At 40.8% G+C, this 18,629-nt stretch overlaps 1 protein-coding gene across 3 annotated transcripts in view; it reads left to right on the forward strand.

The window, feature by feature from the left end:
* The window catches only part of Lin9 (lin-9 DREAM MuvB core complex component), a 51,421-nt gene that overhangs the window by 25,549 nt on the left and 7,243 nt on the right, over positions 1-18,629 (forward strand). For all 3 annotated transcript variants that reach the window (XM_021197899.1, XM_029538729.1, XM_029538730.1), the window contains 6 exons: positions 1,025-1,182; positions 2,475-2,608; positions 3,935-4,054; positions 4,314-4,415; positions 9,010-9,090; positions 15,904-16,029. In XM_021197899.1, the coding sequence (XP_021053558.1) occupies positions 1,025-1,182; positions 2,475-2,608; positions 3,935-4,054; positions 4,314-4,415; positions 9,010-9,090; positions 15,904-16,029 (721 nt within the window). The remainder of the gene's footprint in view (positions 1-1,024; positions 1,183-2,474; positions 2,609-3,934; positions 4,055-4,313; positions 4,416-9,009; positions 9,091-15,903; positions 16,030-18,629) is intronic.

Here is an 18,629-nt window from a genome sequence, read left to right on the forward strand (position 1 = left end):
GTACTTACATATAATAAATAAATAAAAAATTAAAAAAAAATAAAGAACATAGTTTTAGGTAATATCTAATGTATGATACTGAGTTGAAAATGTTAAATTCTAGTAGGTTCTAGAACTAGGAGGGATAAAAGGAAATCTCAATAAATTTTACTTCATAAAAATGAGTTTTTTTGTGGCCCTAATTTAAAAAAAAGTCAAAAACATCTGCAACTTATTGAAGACAGAGGGCAGAAAGGAGTCTATAAAATGAATTAACTTAGTGGTTGGTTGCTTGAATAGTGGAGTTATAAAAGCGGGAGCAATGTAAAGAGCAGGTGGTGAACTGTGGTCCTCATTGTGCTGTGGGGTATGGCTTAGATACAATATGCGTTGAAAAAGGTTTTGTCTTTTTATTACGCTTATTTGAGTATGGATGTGGAGATCAGAGAACATCTTAGGGGTTGGATGTTCCTTCTACCTGCACGTAGTAGGGATTAAACCCAGGCTTGGCAGCTGGGCTCATCTTTTCTCCATGTATCTGCATGTGTGGAGGCGTGAAGAGGCATCTTCCTCATCTGACCTTATTCTTGCTTTGTTACTGTTGTTTGAGACAGGATCTCTTTGCTGTGTAGTTTTGGCTGTTCTGGAACTCAGTTTAAACGGGGCTGGCTTTGAGCTCACGTAGATCCAGCTGCCTCAGCATGCCTAAGTTAAAGGCAGGCACCACCACACCCAGCTGTACCTTATTCTTTGAGCTCACCTAGTTTGCTGTAGTATCCCATCTCAGTCTTTCTAGGCTACAATCAAAGCCAGGCTTCCATCGCCATCTAGCATTTAAATAGGTTCCAGGGTCCAAACTCCGGTCTTGCTTGCACAGGGAGTACTTTAACTGCTGAATCATAACTCTGACCCCTCCAAATGTATCTGATTATACACTTCCAACATAATTTATTATATTTCTAGTACTTGTATTTGAATTGCAGGTGTGTACTGTAATGTTAGCCTGGCCTGGCTTAGTTTATATGATATTTGTAATTTATTCTAGATGTTCTTCTGCATTTTTTGAGGAAGAGAGATCAGCCTTAAAACAGAAGCGGCAGAAAATCAGGCTGTTACAACAAAGGAAAGTTGCAGATGTTTCACAGTTCAAAGATCTCCCCGATGAAATTCCTCTACCCCTGGTTATTGGAACCAAAGTTACAGGTAAGTTAAAACAAGCTTAGTTGCAAGTATCTTCAAGTTGTAACCCAGATGACGTCGATTCCACACTTAGGAAGCATAACTGCTTCTGCAGCGATACACTGGAGGGAAGAAATATTAGTAGCCTGAGCAATGGCTCAGGTTCAGAGCACTTGCAGCCTTTGCAGAGGTTCTGGGGTCAGTTCCCAGCACCTGCACAGTGACTCACAGCCTGTTCCAGGGGGATCTGATACTCATTTCTAATCTATGAGGGCACAAGGCATGCATGTAGGCACTCATACACATAAAAATAAGTACATTAAAATTATGTATTAATTCAATAGTATCTACTACAGTATGAACTAAAGCAGTCAGGCATAGTGGCAAAGGCCCATTATCCCAGCTCCATGGGAAGCTAAGGCCAGCATAGCATATCTACATTGCAGGACCTTGCCTCAAAATAGAAAAGGGCTAGACAGCCGGGCGTGGTGGCGCACGCCTTTAATCTCAGCACTCGGGAGGCAGAGGCAGGTGGATTTCTGATTTCAAGGCCAGCCTGGTCTACAGAGTGAGTTCCGGGACAGCCAGGGCTAAACAGAGAAACCCTGTCTCGAAAAACCAAAAAAAAAAAAAAAAAAAAGGGCTAGAAATGTATGTTACTGGAAATTTAAACTTCAGTGCTACTGTTGTTACGATTTTCACATATGCTGTCCCTTCAGACTAGAGTTAGATAGTGACACAAGCAAACTTGAGGGTAGCCTGGGAGATGCAGGAGACCTGTTTAAAGTTGAAAATAAACTACTTCTAATATGTTGCTTAAAAGTATGATATCGGGCTGGCAAGAGGGCTCAGCAGGTAAGAGCATCAACTGCTTTTCTGAAGGTCCTCAGTTCAAATCCCAGCAACCACGTGGCTCACAACCATCTGTAATGGGGTCTGACACCCTCTTCTGGTGCATCTGAAGACAGCTACAGTGTACTTATGTATAGTAATAAATAAATCTTTTTTTTTTAAAGTATGATATTCAAAGTTTTTTGCTAGTTTTTTAGGAGTTTATACTGTAAATGGCAATCTTATCTTTCTTTAGTCTGTTTTGTAGCTATATGATTTCATTTATGTGTCAAATTAAGAATCATCACTTCAATTTTGTTTTCATTTAAACTATTAATTCTCTAAGCCTAAAATAAAGTACGTAGTCAGGTTAAAACTAGTAGACAGTGACACTGTATTTTTTAGGGTTTAAACTGTATGCTGAGGGTAGTTTTATTTGACAAGTGTTTGTGTGTCCTAAATATAACACCTGTTTCTCTTTTCAGCACGGTTACGTGGCATTCACGATGGACTGTTTACTGGTCAGATAGATGCAGTGGACACTCTTAATGCTACTTACAGAGTAACTTTCGATAGGACAGGGCTTGGGACTCATACCATTCCTGACTATGAAGTTCTTGTGAGTAGTGTTTTATTAAACTTAACTAAAATGTTTTATAGTAGTTTTATTTGTAGTTTATGCTTCTTTAAATTGTCTTTTATGAGAGAAGATTTCAATTCAAAGAAGAGATTCTTAGGATTTCCCAACCCTGTAAACTAGATCCCTGGAGAGGAACTGACTTTAAGTCTCACTTCCAAAGCTATGGTCCCTTCCTGTGCTTTATCTGTGCAGTGCTGTACTGCATCGGAAGGATTGTTTCTGATGAAATCATCTGGAACCTACACATTTTCATCCTAGCCGTCCGGTTCGTTATAGTCAGTCCTCAATTTAAAGTAGGATGTAACCTCTTGGATTTTCAGTATTTTTCTCCTGTTCTCAAATGTATGTAGAATCAGTACCTTCACTTTTTAAAATTACTTTTGGGGGTTAGGGAGAGTTTTAAGACATGGTTTCTCTGTGTAGCCCTGGCTAACCTGGAACATACTCTGTAGACCAGGCTGGCCTCAGACTCAGAGATCTGCCTGTCTCTGCCTCCCAAGTTCTGGCATCAGAGGTGTGCACCACTACCACCCAGCTATAAATTACATTTTTATTTTTTACCTGCTTGCGTGCACGCACGTGTATGTTTCTGTGTGTGTGTGTGTGTGTGTGTGTGTGTGTGTGTGTGTGTGTGTGCATGCCCTATACATGTTCATGTCATGAAGATCACAACACCTGTTTGGAGGTCAAAGTACAGTTCTCTTCTACCAAGTGATGCCTCAGAGTTGATTCAGGTCTTCAGGTGTGGTGCGGGTGCCTGTGCCCACTGGGCAGCCCAACACCTTCACTTTTTGCATGATAAAATTGCCACAGTAGTCATTAACTTATTCAAAGCTCTAAAGCTGGGTTTTTTTGTTTTCTTTGTTTGTGATTTTGTCTGTTTATAAATCACATGAAGACTAGAATCTAGGTCTTTTGATATTCTAATACACATTAACCTGCTGAGGTACTCAACAGTCTTGATTTTGTAATGTGGAAATTATGCGTGCATTCATGAATGTGCGTGCGTGTCCATGCTCACATTTGTGAATGTACCTTGGATTTGGATTGAATCCAGGGTTAGTGATCGCTAAATCATTGAGTTACATCCCCAGTCTTACACTCTTTTTAAATAAATAAATAAATTACTGCTGGAGATACAGCTCAATGAGTCCTTGCTCGCATGTGAAAGGCATGCCCTATAGACTTCTAAATAAGAAAAGAAAATTTAAGACTATAACTGCAATCTGGACTGCTATATTTTAAGTTGGTTTATAATGCTTATAAATTCTCTTAAGTTTTATGGATTATTCTCTTCTTCCAAAGAGTAATGAGCCCCATGAGACAATGCCAATCGCTGCCTTTGGACAGAAACAGCGGCCTTCTCGGTTTTTTATGACCCCCCCACGGTTACATTATACCCCTCCTCTCCAGTCACCAATTACAGTAAGTAATATAGACATGCCTTCAGGAACATAACTGTTTTGAATATAAACTGCGTTCTCATGTAGCATACATTACAACTACTTCAGGACTTGAGCTACCAATATTATATTGAACTGATTGGCAGATATTAAAATAAGCAAATAGTTTCTCCAATTCTGAAAATAGTTTCTTCATTACTGGTTTTTAATGTAATTTTATTAAATAGAACTTTCACTTTAAAGATACAGTCAATAATTAGATGATTCCTTTTGACTCTCAGGATGGTGATCCTTTACTGGGACAGTCACCTTGGAGAAGTAAAATTTCTGGCTCTGACACGGAGACGTTAGGAGGCTTTCCAGTAGAATTCCTTATCCAGGTGGTAAGTTGCTTCAAATGCTTTGTTTGGAAACTGAATGTCTTTAGTGTTCTTAAGGTTGGAGTCTTTCTGTGGGTCAAACAGTTTTACATATTATTCTTTAATCACTATGTGGGTTTTCAGGACTGCTATTTCTAACAAATTCTTTTTTTTTTTTTTTTTTTTTTTTTTTTTCTCTGTATAGCTCTGGCTGTCCTGGAACTCACTCTGTAGACCAGGCTGGCCTCAAACTCAGAAATCCGCCTGCCTCTGCCTCCCAAGTGCTGGGATTAAAGGCGTGCGCCACCACTGCCCAGCAGTTCCAACAAATTCTTAAAACAAAGTTATAATACCCCAAAATAATTTGAGTTGTCTCTCTCCTGCCCTGTTTTAGATAAGAAATTACTGTTTACTTACTAAGTACTTAGGGATTAGACACTAAGAAATCTAAGTCTAAATTAAAGTATGGAAACATTATATTTAACAGTCTTTCTGAATAGTCTGACTTTTAAAAATGTAATGAGTTAGTTTGTTTGTTTGTTTGTTTGTTTTTTCTGGAGATAGGGTCTCACTATGTACCTCTAGCTGTCCTGGAACTTACTATGTAGGCCAAGCTGTCCTGGAATTTACAGAGATCTACCTGCCTCGGCCTCAGTGTGCTGGGATTAAAGATTTGTGCCACTCTGCTTGGTTTGAGTGATTGGTTTTGAAAATTAGATTAAATAAGGCCAGATCAAAGAAGCAAGACTGGGAAGCTGAGCAGGGTGCTTAGAGCTTACAGCCGGCCTAAGCTGATAGCTAGATGCTCGACTCTGACAGAAAAGGAAATGAGAGGTTACATGGTTCTATTAGATCATAGTCTAGGAGGCTGGAGAGGTGAGTCAGGCAGAGGTTAAGAGGACTAACTGCTCTCCCAGAGGACCAGGATTCAATTCCCAGCACCCACATGGCAGCCTACAACCGTTCATAACTCCAGGTTCTAACACCCTCACACAGACAGGCATGTAGGCAAATCACAATGCACATAAAATAAATTATTTTTAAAAATCATAGTCTAGTATTGTTTTGAGGGTTCTTTCCCTTTTTTGAAAATAATATAATAAAAATATTTTAGAAATTAATATTAATAATATATATTATAATAATTATTTTAGGAAAATAATTTTTGAGCTAAGCAATGCTAGAACATGCCTTTAATCCTGGCACTCTGGAGGCAGAGGCAGGTAGATCTGTGTGAGTTCAAGGCCAGCCTGGCCTATAGAGAGAGCTCTAGGACAGCCAGGGCTATATAGAGAAATCTGTCTTGAAAAAAACAAAAAAAATACACACGTACACATGTTTGTTGAGATTATAATATAATTAAATTATCTCCTTCCTTTTTCTCTATTCAAGCCCTTTCATATATCCCCTCTTACCCTCTCAAATTTGTAGCGTCTTTTTTTTTAATTGCTGGTGTGTGTGTTCCCAAACATATGAATACAACAACCTACTCATAGGTATAATGTTCCTTATATGTTTGTGATTTTTTAGGAATGGTCATTTAGTGTTTGACAACCATCAATTGATATAATTATTTAGTACCCAATTAATATAAAATTCTGTACCATATATATATATATATATATAAAACCTCATTGAGTTTCTCCCACTCAGCATCCCTTAGTTGCCTGTAGTCCTCGTTCCACATTAGCATGTCTGCTGGTATTTTCCTTGTTTGAGTCTAGTTTGGGCAGCCTTGCTGTTGAGACTCCATGTGTAAGGTTTCCCTGGCATTTCTAGGCTACACAGTCTCACAGCCTGCTCCTCTGTCTCTACAGTCTCCCTCTTTTGCAGTGATCTTGATGAGTAGGTACAAGAGTTGTGTTGTTGATCAATTGGGACTGAACTTCACAAGTGTGCATTCTAATCGGTTGTGGTTTTCTGTGAGAAGTGAGAACTATATTCACTGTGGGTATAAGGATAAATATTTAAAACATGGGTAGGGATTAAGCTGGTTTAGGAAAGTGGTGATTGTGGGTTCCCCTTCAGACCCGTGACTTCACCAGTCTTTATTTATTTTATTTTATATTTTGGTTTTTTGAGACAGGGTTTCTCTGCATAGCCCTGGCTGTCCTGGAACTCACTCTGTAGACCAGGCTGGCCTCGAACTCAGAAATCCACCTGCCTTTGCCTCCGAAGTACTGGGATTAAAGGCGTGCTCCATCACTGCCTGACCAATCTTTATTTTATAAAAGAACTTAGAATGTAATCCATTAAAATACTAAGTGTTTATACTTTAGGGTAATATTTCAATGAAGTTTTATATGCATGTTCATAGACTTTTATATTAATTGGATATTAAATAATTAGTAATAAAATAATAAAATAATAAATAAAAATAAAGTAATAAAATAGAAACAATAGTATGCCTTTTGGCTTACAGGGTAGATAAGCTATTTTTATATGAAGGATTGAAAATATGAAGTCAGGACTTGTCCCTTGCAGCAATCTTTGAAAGACATACCCAGAGAGAGCTGTAAGCCAAGGGAGCCTAGGCGGATGCATCGCCCTGCTGTCTGCTTTAGCGATGTCTTTATTGGTGCTTAGGTATTTGATCTTCATGGGTGTTGTTTTGTTTTGGGGCTTTTCTGAAGGGACAGTTTTAAGTTCATAGCAAAGTTAAAAGTAACATATATGTTTCAGATAACCCCCTGCCTCACATATGCATAATGTATTTCACCAGTGTGGTGCTTTTGTTACAGTCAGTTTATACTGTTACCATTATCCCCAAGAAGCTATATTACAGTAGGGTTCACTCCGGGCATTGTTTGTAAGAGTTTCAACAGAAGCCTTTCTCTTGTTGTTTCTAGCTGTGACCCTCTGCCTAGTTTCTCTGTATTAAAAAAAAAAAAAAGGAAACAAATTGATGAAGGAAAATGGGCTTTCTGCCCTTCCTTAAGTGATGTTACAGTCCTGTAGAAAAGATGGAATGAGGGAGAGGGAGAGGGAGAGAGAACGCACGCGTGCGTGTGCACACAGACACACACACACACACACACACACACACACACACACACACACGCTGGAGGGAATGTGTATGGTGATGTAAGCCTCCCCTGTTCCGGTCTACCCAGGCTTCCCTTTCTCCAGCATGCTGACTGCTGTGGTAGTTTCGGTTCTCCACTGTCTTATGGTCTCCAGTTCAGTAGTCTGGGAGGCAGAGGGAGACTGCCAGGGCTTCCCCTCCTGGGCTTCAGCAGCTTCCAGGTTTTGGTAATTGTAAATTCTGATTCTATCCTAAAGATCTATGTGTAGGTTTTGTGTAGCTATATAAGTAACTTAATAATGGGATCTAGAGGTTCTGTTGGATTTGTAGCTCCCCCACCCTCCCCTGCACACACACCCTTTGGTTTTTTGGGGTTTTTGGTTTTTTTGTTGTGTTGAAATGAAGTCTGCACATATCCTAGGCTGGACTGGAATCTGCCTTTTAGCAAAGGATGACCTTGATGTCCCTGTCTCCACTTCCCAGTGCTAGGATTGCAGATTACAGTGCCTGATGTTTGTGATGCTGATCCAAGCCAGTGCCTGGTGAATGCTGGGGGCGCTGTGCTTTGCAGAGTGTTGTAGTCAGTTGGTAGGGCTGTGAATTTCATTTTTTGGCTGTCACTGATGAGTTATTAATCGTCACTATTGCAAAGATGGAGTCTAGAGGCGTGTGCAGAGCTCATCCACATCTTGTGTTATTATTACTTCCTTCTCTTCCCTCCTCTTCTTCAACAAAGACCTTTGTTTAAAAGTTCATTTCTGCTGGGCAGTGGTGGCGCATGCCTTTAATCCCAGCACTTGGGAGGCAGAGGCAGGCAAATTTCTGAGTTCGAGGCCAGCCTGGTCTACAGAGTGAGTTCCAGGACAGCCAGGGCTATACAGAGACCCCCCCCCCCAAAAAAAAAAAAGTTCATTTATTTTACTCGTGGAGGCAGCATATGTGCCATGGTGTGTGTTTAGAGTCAGAACACAACACTGAAGAGTTGGTTCTCTGCCAGACGTTGGTGGCATACACATTTAATTCCAGCACGCAGGAGGAGGCAGAGGCAGGCAGGTCTCTGAGTTGGAGGCCAGTGTCACCTACAGAGTGAGTTCCAGGACAGCCAGGCCTACACAGAAAAACCCTGTCTCAAAAACAAAATAAAAATAAAAAAGAAACAAACAAACAAAACCCAGTTGGTTCTCTCCTTCCACCCTGTGGGTATCAGACTCCGGTGTCAGGCTTGTCAGCACATGCCTTTGCCTTCTGAGCCATCTCACCACCTCTAATTATAGTCAGCCTTAAAATAGTATTTTCTTTTCATAGGTTGTGTTTTGAGTCAGGGCCTCATGTAGACTAGGCTGGCCTGGAACTTGCTGTGTAGCCTCTGACTTGTGATCTCCTGCTGTAGTACCCTGAGTGCTAAAGTTGAATGTATGTTCTGTGTTGAGTTTACAATATTTTTGCTTACTGTTCACATGTATAGAATAAAATGCTTTGTCATATTGAGGTACTAAAATGTACCATTAGGACATCTGTGTGATAACTAGAAATTTGATATATCTGAATGTCTCTACTTACCCATTTATAACACATTTCTCTTTCTGTCTACAGACTAAGTTATCAAAAATTCTCATGATTAAAAAAGAGCATATAAAGAAATTAAGGGAGATGAACACAGAAGCGGAAAAGCTGGTAAGGACTTAAGGATTTATCTCCTTTTGTTTACTTGTTAAATTTTAAAATGGTGAGGCTTTCTGATTTTTTTTTTTTTTTTTATACCTTCTGGGGAAAAAAAAAAAAAAAACAAACCTTTGAGGCTTGTTTATTTGTTTTACTTGAGATCAGGTCTTACAGTACCCCTGGCTGGTCTGAAGTAAATTGTATAGACCAGGCTGGCTTCCAACTTCTGAGAGTCACCCTGCATTTGCCTCCTGGTGCTGGGACCACAGGCTTGTGCCACCACATCTCACTGCAATAAATATTACTTTAGATCATTATTTTATTTTACCTTGTCTTAGTATATTGAATACATGCTACTAATTCTGCAGTGGATATACTACCTTACCCATTAGACCACAGACTGCACAGTTGCATAGGATTAATGGATGGCTTAGCTTCATGGGTCATTTATATGAGCATAGAATTCCTAAGACTAATACATCTCACTAGGAAATGTTAATGACAGTGTTTTAAAAGTGCTTCAGAATAAGGTGCTAAGTTGTCATGTTTAAATTAACTTGACAGAGAGATTTTATTATTTAGGGAAGCCCAAAAAACTGAGTCTGTTTTATTTGTAAGAAAGAACTAGTGGAGGTTTGGGGTTTAAAAAGATTCGTTTTATTTATGTCTATGTCTGTGTGAATATTTGCTATATGCATACATACAGATACGCCTGGAGGAGCCATGTGTACTCTTAGTTGCTGAGCCATCTCTCTAGCCCCTTTGAAACTGTTTATATAAAATCATTCTTTAAAAGTAACTCTTGCCTTTAATCCCAGCACTTGGGAGGCAGAGACAGATGGATTTCTGAGTTCGAGGCCAGCCTGGTCTACAGAGTGAGTTCCAGGACAGCCAGGGTTGGAAAAAAACCAAAACCAAACAAACAAAATTAACTCTCAAGTATGGAGAGATGGCTCAGTGGTTAAGAGCACCAACTGCTCTTCCAGAGGTCCTGAGTTCAATTCCCAGCAACCACATGGTGGCTCACAACCATCTGTAATGGGATCTGATTCCCTCTTCTCATGTACATAAAGACAGCGTACTCATATACATGAAACAAACAAAAAACCATGCTGGCCTCAAACTCACAGAAATTCATCTGCCTCTGCTTCCTAAGTGCTTGGACTAAAGATGTGAGCAACGACAGAAAGATTATTTTCTTACCAAGGCATCTTTTGAAAATAAACCTGGGACTCAGGGTATAATTCAGTGGGATCTGGCTTTAAGCCATAGCTGAAGTAGATAGGTGGGTGGGTGGATGGATAGATAAATAGATGGATAGATAGACAGACAGACAGACAGACTGACTACAAAACAACTTTATCCTGATGTACAGGATAAAGGAAGGTAAGAGGTAGTAAATTGTTACGGAATAGTATGTTTCCAAAACACTCACCCTCATGTAAGGAAAGAGCTAACATAGAAATTGTTCAAAAGACTAGGGACAATAAAAAACTACAGGGGAGTTGTTTTGGGGTTTTTTTGGGGGGGTGGTATCTTTTTTTTTAAGTTATTGGGAACTACTAAGACTCAAAAATATATTCAAGGTTGGGTTTTGTTTGTTTGTTTGTTTTTCTTCCTTTCCTTTTCTGTGAAGTTCTGTGAGCTGACTGAGCAGTGGTGGCACACACCTTTAATCACAACACTCTCGAGGCAGAGGCAGGTGTGTCTCTGAGTCTGAGGTTAGCCTGATCTACAGAGTGAGTTCCATGACAGCCATAGCCACACAGAGAAACCCTGTTCCAACTTCAGGTGTTTTAATATTAACTAGTAGTATCACTAACTAGTAGTTTTTTTTAATCTATTCTTTCTAGCCTCTATACTCACAAATATTTAAGTTAAAAGCTAGTTTATGTTTAATTTTACCAAATAATTTTGAGTACTTCACTGTTTTTCACCTCTAAGGATTGGACATAGCACTTTGTTCAAAGTACATGTTCTTACAAAGAAAATTAGTCTGTTAAAATTTCCTTTCACCCAGGAAATAAAAACTCTCTGTGTGTGTGCGTGTGTGTGTGTGTGTGTGTGTGTTGTATGTCTGTGCACATGGATGTGCAAGATATATGTACACTAGTGTTTGGAGACCAGAGTTGAATGTCAGGTGTCTTCTTCAGTCACTCTCCACAGGAGAGTATGCCTGCTCTCAGTGAACCCGAAGCTCATGGGGTCAGGTAGGCTGGCTTATTCTAAGAACCACCTCTTTGCTCCCCAGAGCTGTGTTACTAGCAGTGTGTGTCCTGGGTTACACATGCAGGTCCTCCTTACGCAGTAAGCCTTTACCAAGTGAGCCACCATCTTCCTAAACCCACACATGTTATATCGAGGTTTTCAGAGTATAGCTTTTTTTTTTTTTAAAGATTTATTTATTTACTTTATGCATATGAATACACTGTTGCCGTCTTCAGACACACCAGAAGAGAGCATCAGATCCCATTACAGATGGTTGTGAGCCACCATGTGGTTGCTGGGAATTGAACTTAGGACCTTTGGAAGAACAGTCAGTGCTTTTAACCACTGAGCCATCTCTCCAGCCCCCCAGAATATAGCTTTAAACTAGATTTTTTTTTGGATCAAATTAAATAGTACTGGTAAGTTAGTGAAAGTTTGAGTTCATTAACTTCAATATATCTTTTTCTATTTTAGATTATTCAAATATTCCTTGGCATACTAAAATGATACATGTAGGGCTGGAGAGATGGCTCAGCGGTTAAAAGCACTGACTGCTCTTCCAGAGGTCCTGTGTTCAATTCCCAGCAACCACATGGTGGCTCACAACCATGTGTAATGGGATCTGATGCCCTCTTCTGGTGTGTCTGAAGACAGCTACAGTGTTCATATACATAAAATAAATAAATCTTAAAAAAGAAAAAAGAAAACCTCAACTTTGCAACTAACCATGGATGGATACACCTATAATAAATAATAGCACTTGGGAGGTGGAGGCAGGAGGGTTGTGAGTTCAAAGCCTACCTGGGTTATAAAAAACTGATGCTCAACTATGTTAATGTTCAGGGTAATATGAGTACACAGGTACCATTCACACTTTTTTGGTTTTTTGAGACAGGGTTTCTCTGTGTAGCCCTGGCTGTCCTGGAACTCACTTTGTAGACCAGGCTGGCCTTGAACTCAGAAATCCGCCTGCCTCTGCCTCCCAAGTGCTGGGATTAAAGGCGTGCGCCACCACGCCCCGGCTTCACACTTTTTAAAGATTTTATTTTATGTGTATGTGTGATTTGTTAGCATGTATGTCTATTAAAGACCTAATAGCAAATATGGGTAAAATTTTACAAGTTAAGACTTTTTATTTCACAACTCAGGGTGATTCTATCTACTGAAAAAAAGCCCTATATATGTAACATGTCCTCAGCAGCAGTGTAGATATTAAATCAGAGGCAGCCCATGTCGCGCCCGTCGCTCCTGCCTGCAGGATAGAAGGACTACGACACGCAGAGATTCTTCCACAACTTCTTTATTCTCTTGCTTGCCAAAGCGAAAGGACCCCGAGCCCGAAACCCTCTGGTTTATATAGCCCTAAGGGGAACGTGTCTGCCTGTGATTGGTGCTTACTTCCGAACCTCATTAGCATCTCTGTGCTGGCTCGTCACGGAGCCTGGCGCATGCGCCTAGCAAGCTGTTTTTTCTCTCCCTTCCCCCTTTCGGGTCGGGCGCCATTTTGCTACGGCAGAATGCGGCGGCTTGCCACAAGCCCGGACACCAGCAAGTAGAAGAGCATGGCTGTGTTTCGCTGATTCCTATAAGGGGTACTGTATAGCAACGGGTGACCTAATACGTGTATTTGCAGTGGGAGGGATAAACCTCCCACGTGGTGGCTTAGCCCCAGTTCTGGTTCTTAGGAGGGGGAGGACTAAATATCACTGCAGATCACTGGTTTATATAATGAACTCTTGACTCTCCAGAGCTACATACCAAGATGCTTTCTCAAAAAATATATTCTGTTCAGGCACTGGTGGCGCAAACCTTTAATGCCAGCACCCGGGAGGCAGAGGCTGGAGGATTTCTGAGTTCGAGGCCAGCCTGGTCTACAGAGTGAGTTCCAGGACAGCCAGGGCTACACAGAGAAACCCTGTTTCAACCCCCCCCCCATATATATATATATATCCTGTTTCATCATATTTTATAAAACAAAGTTATTACAAAACTATGAAGTTGGGGTAATGGTTTCTTTGGAAAGAGAACATAGAAATAGCACAGGTAGGGTTATAGGAATTGGTGTTCTCTTAATTGGCCTAGGTGAGTTTCCCTATTATTACCTAATCCTCCCGCACCCACCCCTTTGGTTTTTTGAGACAGGGTTTCTCTTTGTTGCCCTGGCTGTCCTAGAACTTGCTCTGTAGACCAGGCTGACCTCGAACTCACAGAGATCTACCTGCCTCTGACTCCAGAGCACTGGGATTAAAGGCATGTGCCACCACCATCCAGCTAATTTCCCTACTTTTTTTTGAGATAGAATTGGTGCTCGGTCAGCTGTACTTGTGTGAATTTCATAATTCCATCATGTGCCTTTGAAACCACTACTATATGCTCTGCTAAGAAAGAAAATTATTTCCTGCTATTCTAAAATTTCTTTTGGTAATCTCTCCCTGATTTCTAGGCAGCCATTGATACGCTGTCTTACATCATGGCTTAGGGTTAGTTTATACTTTCTAGAATACTGTGTAAATAGAATCATACACTCTGTATGAGCTCTTTTCATGCCTGGTTTTCACATAACGAGTTTGGGATACATATACTTAATGACAGGATTCAGAATACGCCATTGTTTTTTACTTTCAGTGCTAGTGACCAAATCAGGACCCTGGGCTTGCACCACTGAGCTGCACCTCCCTTTGTGATGGGCCACACTTTATCCATTCGTTTATAGATGAGCGCTTGGATTTGTCCCAATTTTCAATTTCTCTAAAATTGCTGTGAACATTGGTATACAGATCTTTGTATAGACAGCTGTTTTTATTTCTCTTGGCATATTTATGATAGGTGAGTGCTTAGCTTTTTACAAACTTGTGTTTTTTTTATACAGGTGTGTTTACTATGCAGTGGTCTATTGAATTGTATATGTTTGTGCAATTTTATATTCAAACTTCAGTTAAAACAAAACTGTTAACATACAAGATAACTATTGGGCACTCAGGGAGCAAAAGCAAGCAGATCTCATGAGTCAAGGCCAGCCTACTGTACATAGCATATTCTAGGCCAGCCAGGGTTATGTGGTGGAACTCTGTATCAAAAGCAAAACAAAACTAGTTTTCCCCCATCCTGGGGATGTACCTAGGTGCTGACGGGCTAGCCGTCACTCTGTTACTGGGTGGTACCCCAGCCCTGTGACGTTGCCTTTTCTAGCAGGAAGTTATATCTGTGTGGTTTCATTCGAGCATTTGGGAAGTTCATATATAGCCTGACAGCTCACCTTTCCCCACTCACTTAACCTGTTTTGACATGTGACATTATAGTGATTCCCTTTATTCATCTGGTACCATCTTCCGGCTCCCCATGGGGACTGCTACGTGTGGTGTAGAGATCATACTTGGCAGTCAAAATACCCATACACATAAAAATAAAAATCTAAAAAAAAAGGTTATGGTATGTGAAGAATGCTTATATAACTCTCCATTGGTTAGTGTGCAAGGAAGTGCTCATACATTGTTCATACATTGTGAGAAGATAAGCTACTGGTCTCCTAGAAGGCGACTCATCATAGCACTAGCTAGAAACCTACTTGTGCATTATCTGTATTACCCTATTACTGTGATAATCATCATGACCAAGGTAAATTACAGAAGGAGTTTGTCTGGGTTTATGGCTCTGAAACAGTAAGAGTCCATCTTGGTGGCAGGAGGAGGAAGCTGAGAGCTCACATTCTCAACCATAATACAAGGTAGAGAAAGCTGGCTACAAGTGTCATGGCGTGTCAGAGCCTACCTCTAGTGTCATTTCTTCCATAAAGGCTGTACCTTCTAAACTTTCCCTGTGAGTTCCACCAAATATTCAAACATCTGAGCCCATGGAGGACATTCTCATTCAAGCTACTGCATTCTACTCTCCCCACATTGGCTTGTGGCCAAATCAATACAAAATGAATTTAGACCAAATTCAAAGGTCCCTGTAGCCTTTCACAGTCTCAACACTGTTTCAAAGTCCAAAGTCTCTTGAAACTCAAGACAATCTCTTAATTTTAAGCTCATGTAAAATCAAAAAGTGAATTACATATTTTCTATCAGGGCATAGTGTAGAAATACTGGACCAAAGCAAGACTGGAACCCAGGGGGCAAACACCAAATCCTGGAGCTCATCTCTGATGTCAAAGGGTGTTTGCTTCATTTAAGTTTTCTGTATATAAAATCTCTACTAAACGAAGTAAATGGGAGCTAGAAAGATGGTTGAGTGGCTAGGAGTGCATACTGCCCTTGTAGAGAACCTGAGGGCAGTTCCTAGCACTCACAGTGAGTAGCCCACTACAACCTGTAACTCCAGCTCTAGGGCAGTCCTATACTTCTGACCTCTATGGGCATTGGTATTTATTATGTACATCTACAATCTCACCTAACTTAAAACAATCAAATAAGAGAAAAAAGAGTGTGTAGCAGACCTTAGGCACTCCTAAGAACAAGGCAAGCTCCTTGTAATCTTAACACCATTATCAGGTAAGAACAGTATCACTGAGTATAGGCTGCTATAATGACCTGCTGGCTATTTTAGATCTCTTTTAGATTATGGAAATTGCATTGTTAACAGGATAGAACCTTATCAAGATCTGTTTTTTCATGTCAGAAATCGTATTCCATGCCCATTGGCATTGAGTTTCAGCGGAGATACGCAACGATCGTTTTGGAGCTTGAGCAGCTGAACAAGGACCTGAACAAAGTTCTGCATAAAGTTCAGCAGTATTGTTATGAGGTGAGGAATTTACATCGCTTTCACTGTTTTTGTTTTGTTTTTGTTTTTTTTATTTTGAGATGGGGGTCTCACTTCATAGCTATGGCTGTTCTGGAACTCACTCTGTAGACCAGGCTGGCCTCCAACTCAGAAATCTACCTGCCTCTGCCTCCCAGTGCTGGGATTAAAGGCATGTGTCACCATGCACAGCCTGATGTGTATTGTTTTCCCTCCATGTTTTGTTATTTGAAGCTTAGTCATTTTACCTTCACCTTTTATAGGCTCTAAGTTAAATCAGTATCTTTAAAAGGTCTTTTATCAGAACTGCAATTTGCGTATATATTTGCTCATATCAGTATTAAGAGTATTTTACACACAGTAAATTATCAATTTTCAATTACTAACTTACAAATGATATTGTTCTATCAAAAAAAAAAAGACTTAGAATTTAAAATCGAGAAAAAGACTTTATCTTTTGTGTTTTGATGGTGCCCGTGTGCATGCCTATTCATCTTCCCTTGTTGGGGCAAGGACACCCTTGTACTTAGGTGCCAGAGTCAGCAGCCAGTTTCAGGTATCATTGCTCAGGAACTATGGACCTCGTTTTCATCACACAGGGTCTCACTGGGACCCAGGGCTCACTAATGAAGCGTCTGTTTCTGCCTCCCCGACTCTGGGATTGCAGCTACAAACTGTCATGCCTGCTCTTTACTTGGGTGCTGAGGACCAAACTTAGGTATTCATGTTGACCCTGCTAGTGCTTCATGTACCGTTTCCCCAATCCCTTGTTTAATTTTTTTGAAACAGTCTAGTCTGTGTTAGCCTTGTACTCATAATTCTTCTGCCTCACCCTCCTCTAGCCCAAGTGCTAGAATTACAGACATGCACTGTTACGCTTGGCAGAACAATTACTCTTAACTCCACTGTAGAAGAATTTTAATCCAGCAACATGGCTGCTCCAGCAAGGAAAACATCTAAAGACCTGGGTCTAAAAGATCCAACTGGAATATAGACATGTCCTCAGTACACACCTTTAATCCCAAACAATACCAAACTTAGGTATTCATGTTGAGCCTGGTAAGGTTAGTTTGAAAGTGACTACTAATTGAGGGGCAGACAAAGTGACAAATCAGAAGATTTGGCAGGATGATTCTGAGATAGGATACACCCAACTCTCACAAGAGCAATGGAAAGAGAGCAGAGCAGAGTGTGTGCCATGGTCAGTCATTTGGGAGTCATTTGAGTTCGGTGTAGTGGAGTTGAGTTGTTCATGACTTTGTGCAGTTCTGTGCAAGTCAGCAGAAGCCGTTTTTTCCAGGACAGTTTTACAGAGAAGGTTCCAAGCAAAGACAGAAGGAGCCAGATTAGGACAGATTGCCAGAGTTAGTTTGAGGCCAAGCAGAGCAATTCAGTCAAAGCCAAGAGAAGCCATATTGAATCATTCAGCTTGAAGAGGAGTTTGAGCCAGAACAGCTGAGTTAAACCAGCCAACTAGAGTTCACAAAGAACTGGAAGGGGTGAGCTTATTCAGCAGGAAGTCTAGGAGGCTGAAACCTTCTAGGCCTAGGTTCGCAGATGGAGGCTGGAAGCTGAAGCCTTCGAGGGCGGACTTGCAGACATTAAGATTGTATGGAAGCTAGAAGCTTCCAGGCCTAGGTCTAGAGATAGGACAGAGAAAGACATGCTCAGGGCTCAGCCCAAGCCATGTAATCTTATCACTCATCACTTCATCTGAGGAAACAAAATCGGGATTTACACTTACTTTTCCACTCTCCCAGAAATCATAATGGTTTACTTACTGTGGCCTTTTTTTCCCCTTAAGCATGTGGGCGTTTGCCTGTTCATATGCTTCTGCACCATGTGTGTGCCATTGGAGGCCAGGAGGTGTCAACTCCTCTGGAACTGGAGTTACAGACTGTTATTAGCCATCATGGGGTGCTGGGTCCTCTGTCAGAGCAATAAGCACTAACCATCCATCTAGCTGCCTCCCCAGCCTCCTCCTTTATTTAAATGTATGAGTGTTGTCTACGTGTATATATGTGTGCTTAGTGCCTCCAGAAGTCAGAGAGGGCTGTGGGTCCCCTGGAACTGGAGTTGAAAGTAGTTCTGAGTCACCACATGTGTGCTAGAAACCAAACCTGAATCCTCTGCAAAAACAATCCTCTATACCGCTCTTCCTCCTTTCAACTGTGTCTTAGAGCTGTGAATCTTGGATTTCAGGGAATGGGTCACAAAAGTGTTTGTAATTTTTCATTCCCATGTGATTATAAGTAGGAGGGTAGTTCAGCCATCTCCTAAATTTGAAACTCTTACTGCTGAGTGAGTATTAAACGATCATGATGGATTCAGAGTGCTCCTGTTTTTACGTTCTTTGAGTTGTGTTTCTAGTAAAGCCCCATTCTATTTGGTTTTTTGTTTGTTTGTTTGTTTTGTTTTGTGAGACAGGGTTTCTCTGTATAGCCCTTGCTGTCCTGGAACTCACTTTGTAGACCAGGCTGGCCTCGAACTCAGAAATCCACCTGCCTCTGCCTCTGCCTCCTCTGTATAGCCCTTGCTGTCCTGGAACTCACTTTGTAGACCAGGCTGGCCTCGAACTCAGAAATCCGCCTGCCTCTGCCTCC

This window comes from Mus pahari, chromosome 5 (assembly GCF_900095145.1).
Source record: "Mus pahari chromosome 5, PAHARI_EIJ_v1.1, whole genome shotgun sequence".
Classification (NCBI taxonomy): domain Eukaryota; kingdom Metazoa; phylum Chordata; class Mammalia; order Rodentia; family Muridae; genus Mus; species Mus pahari.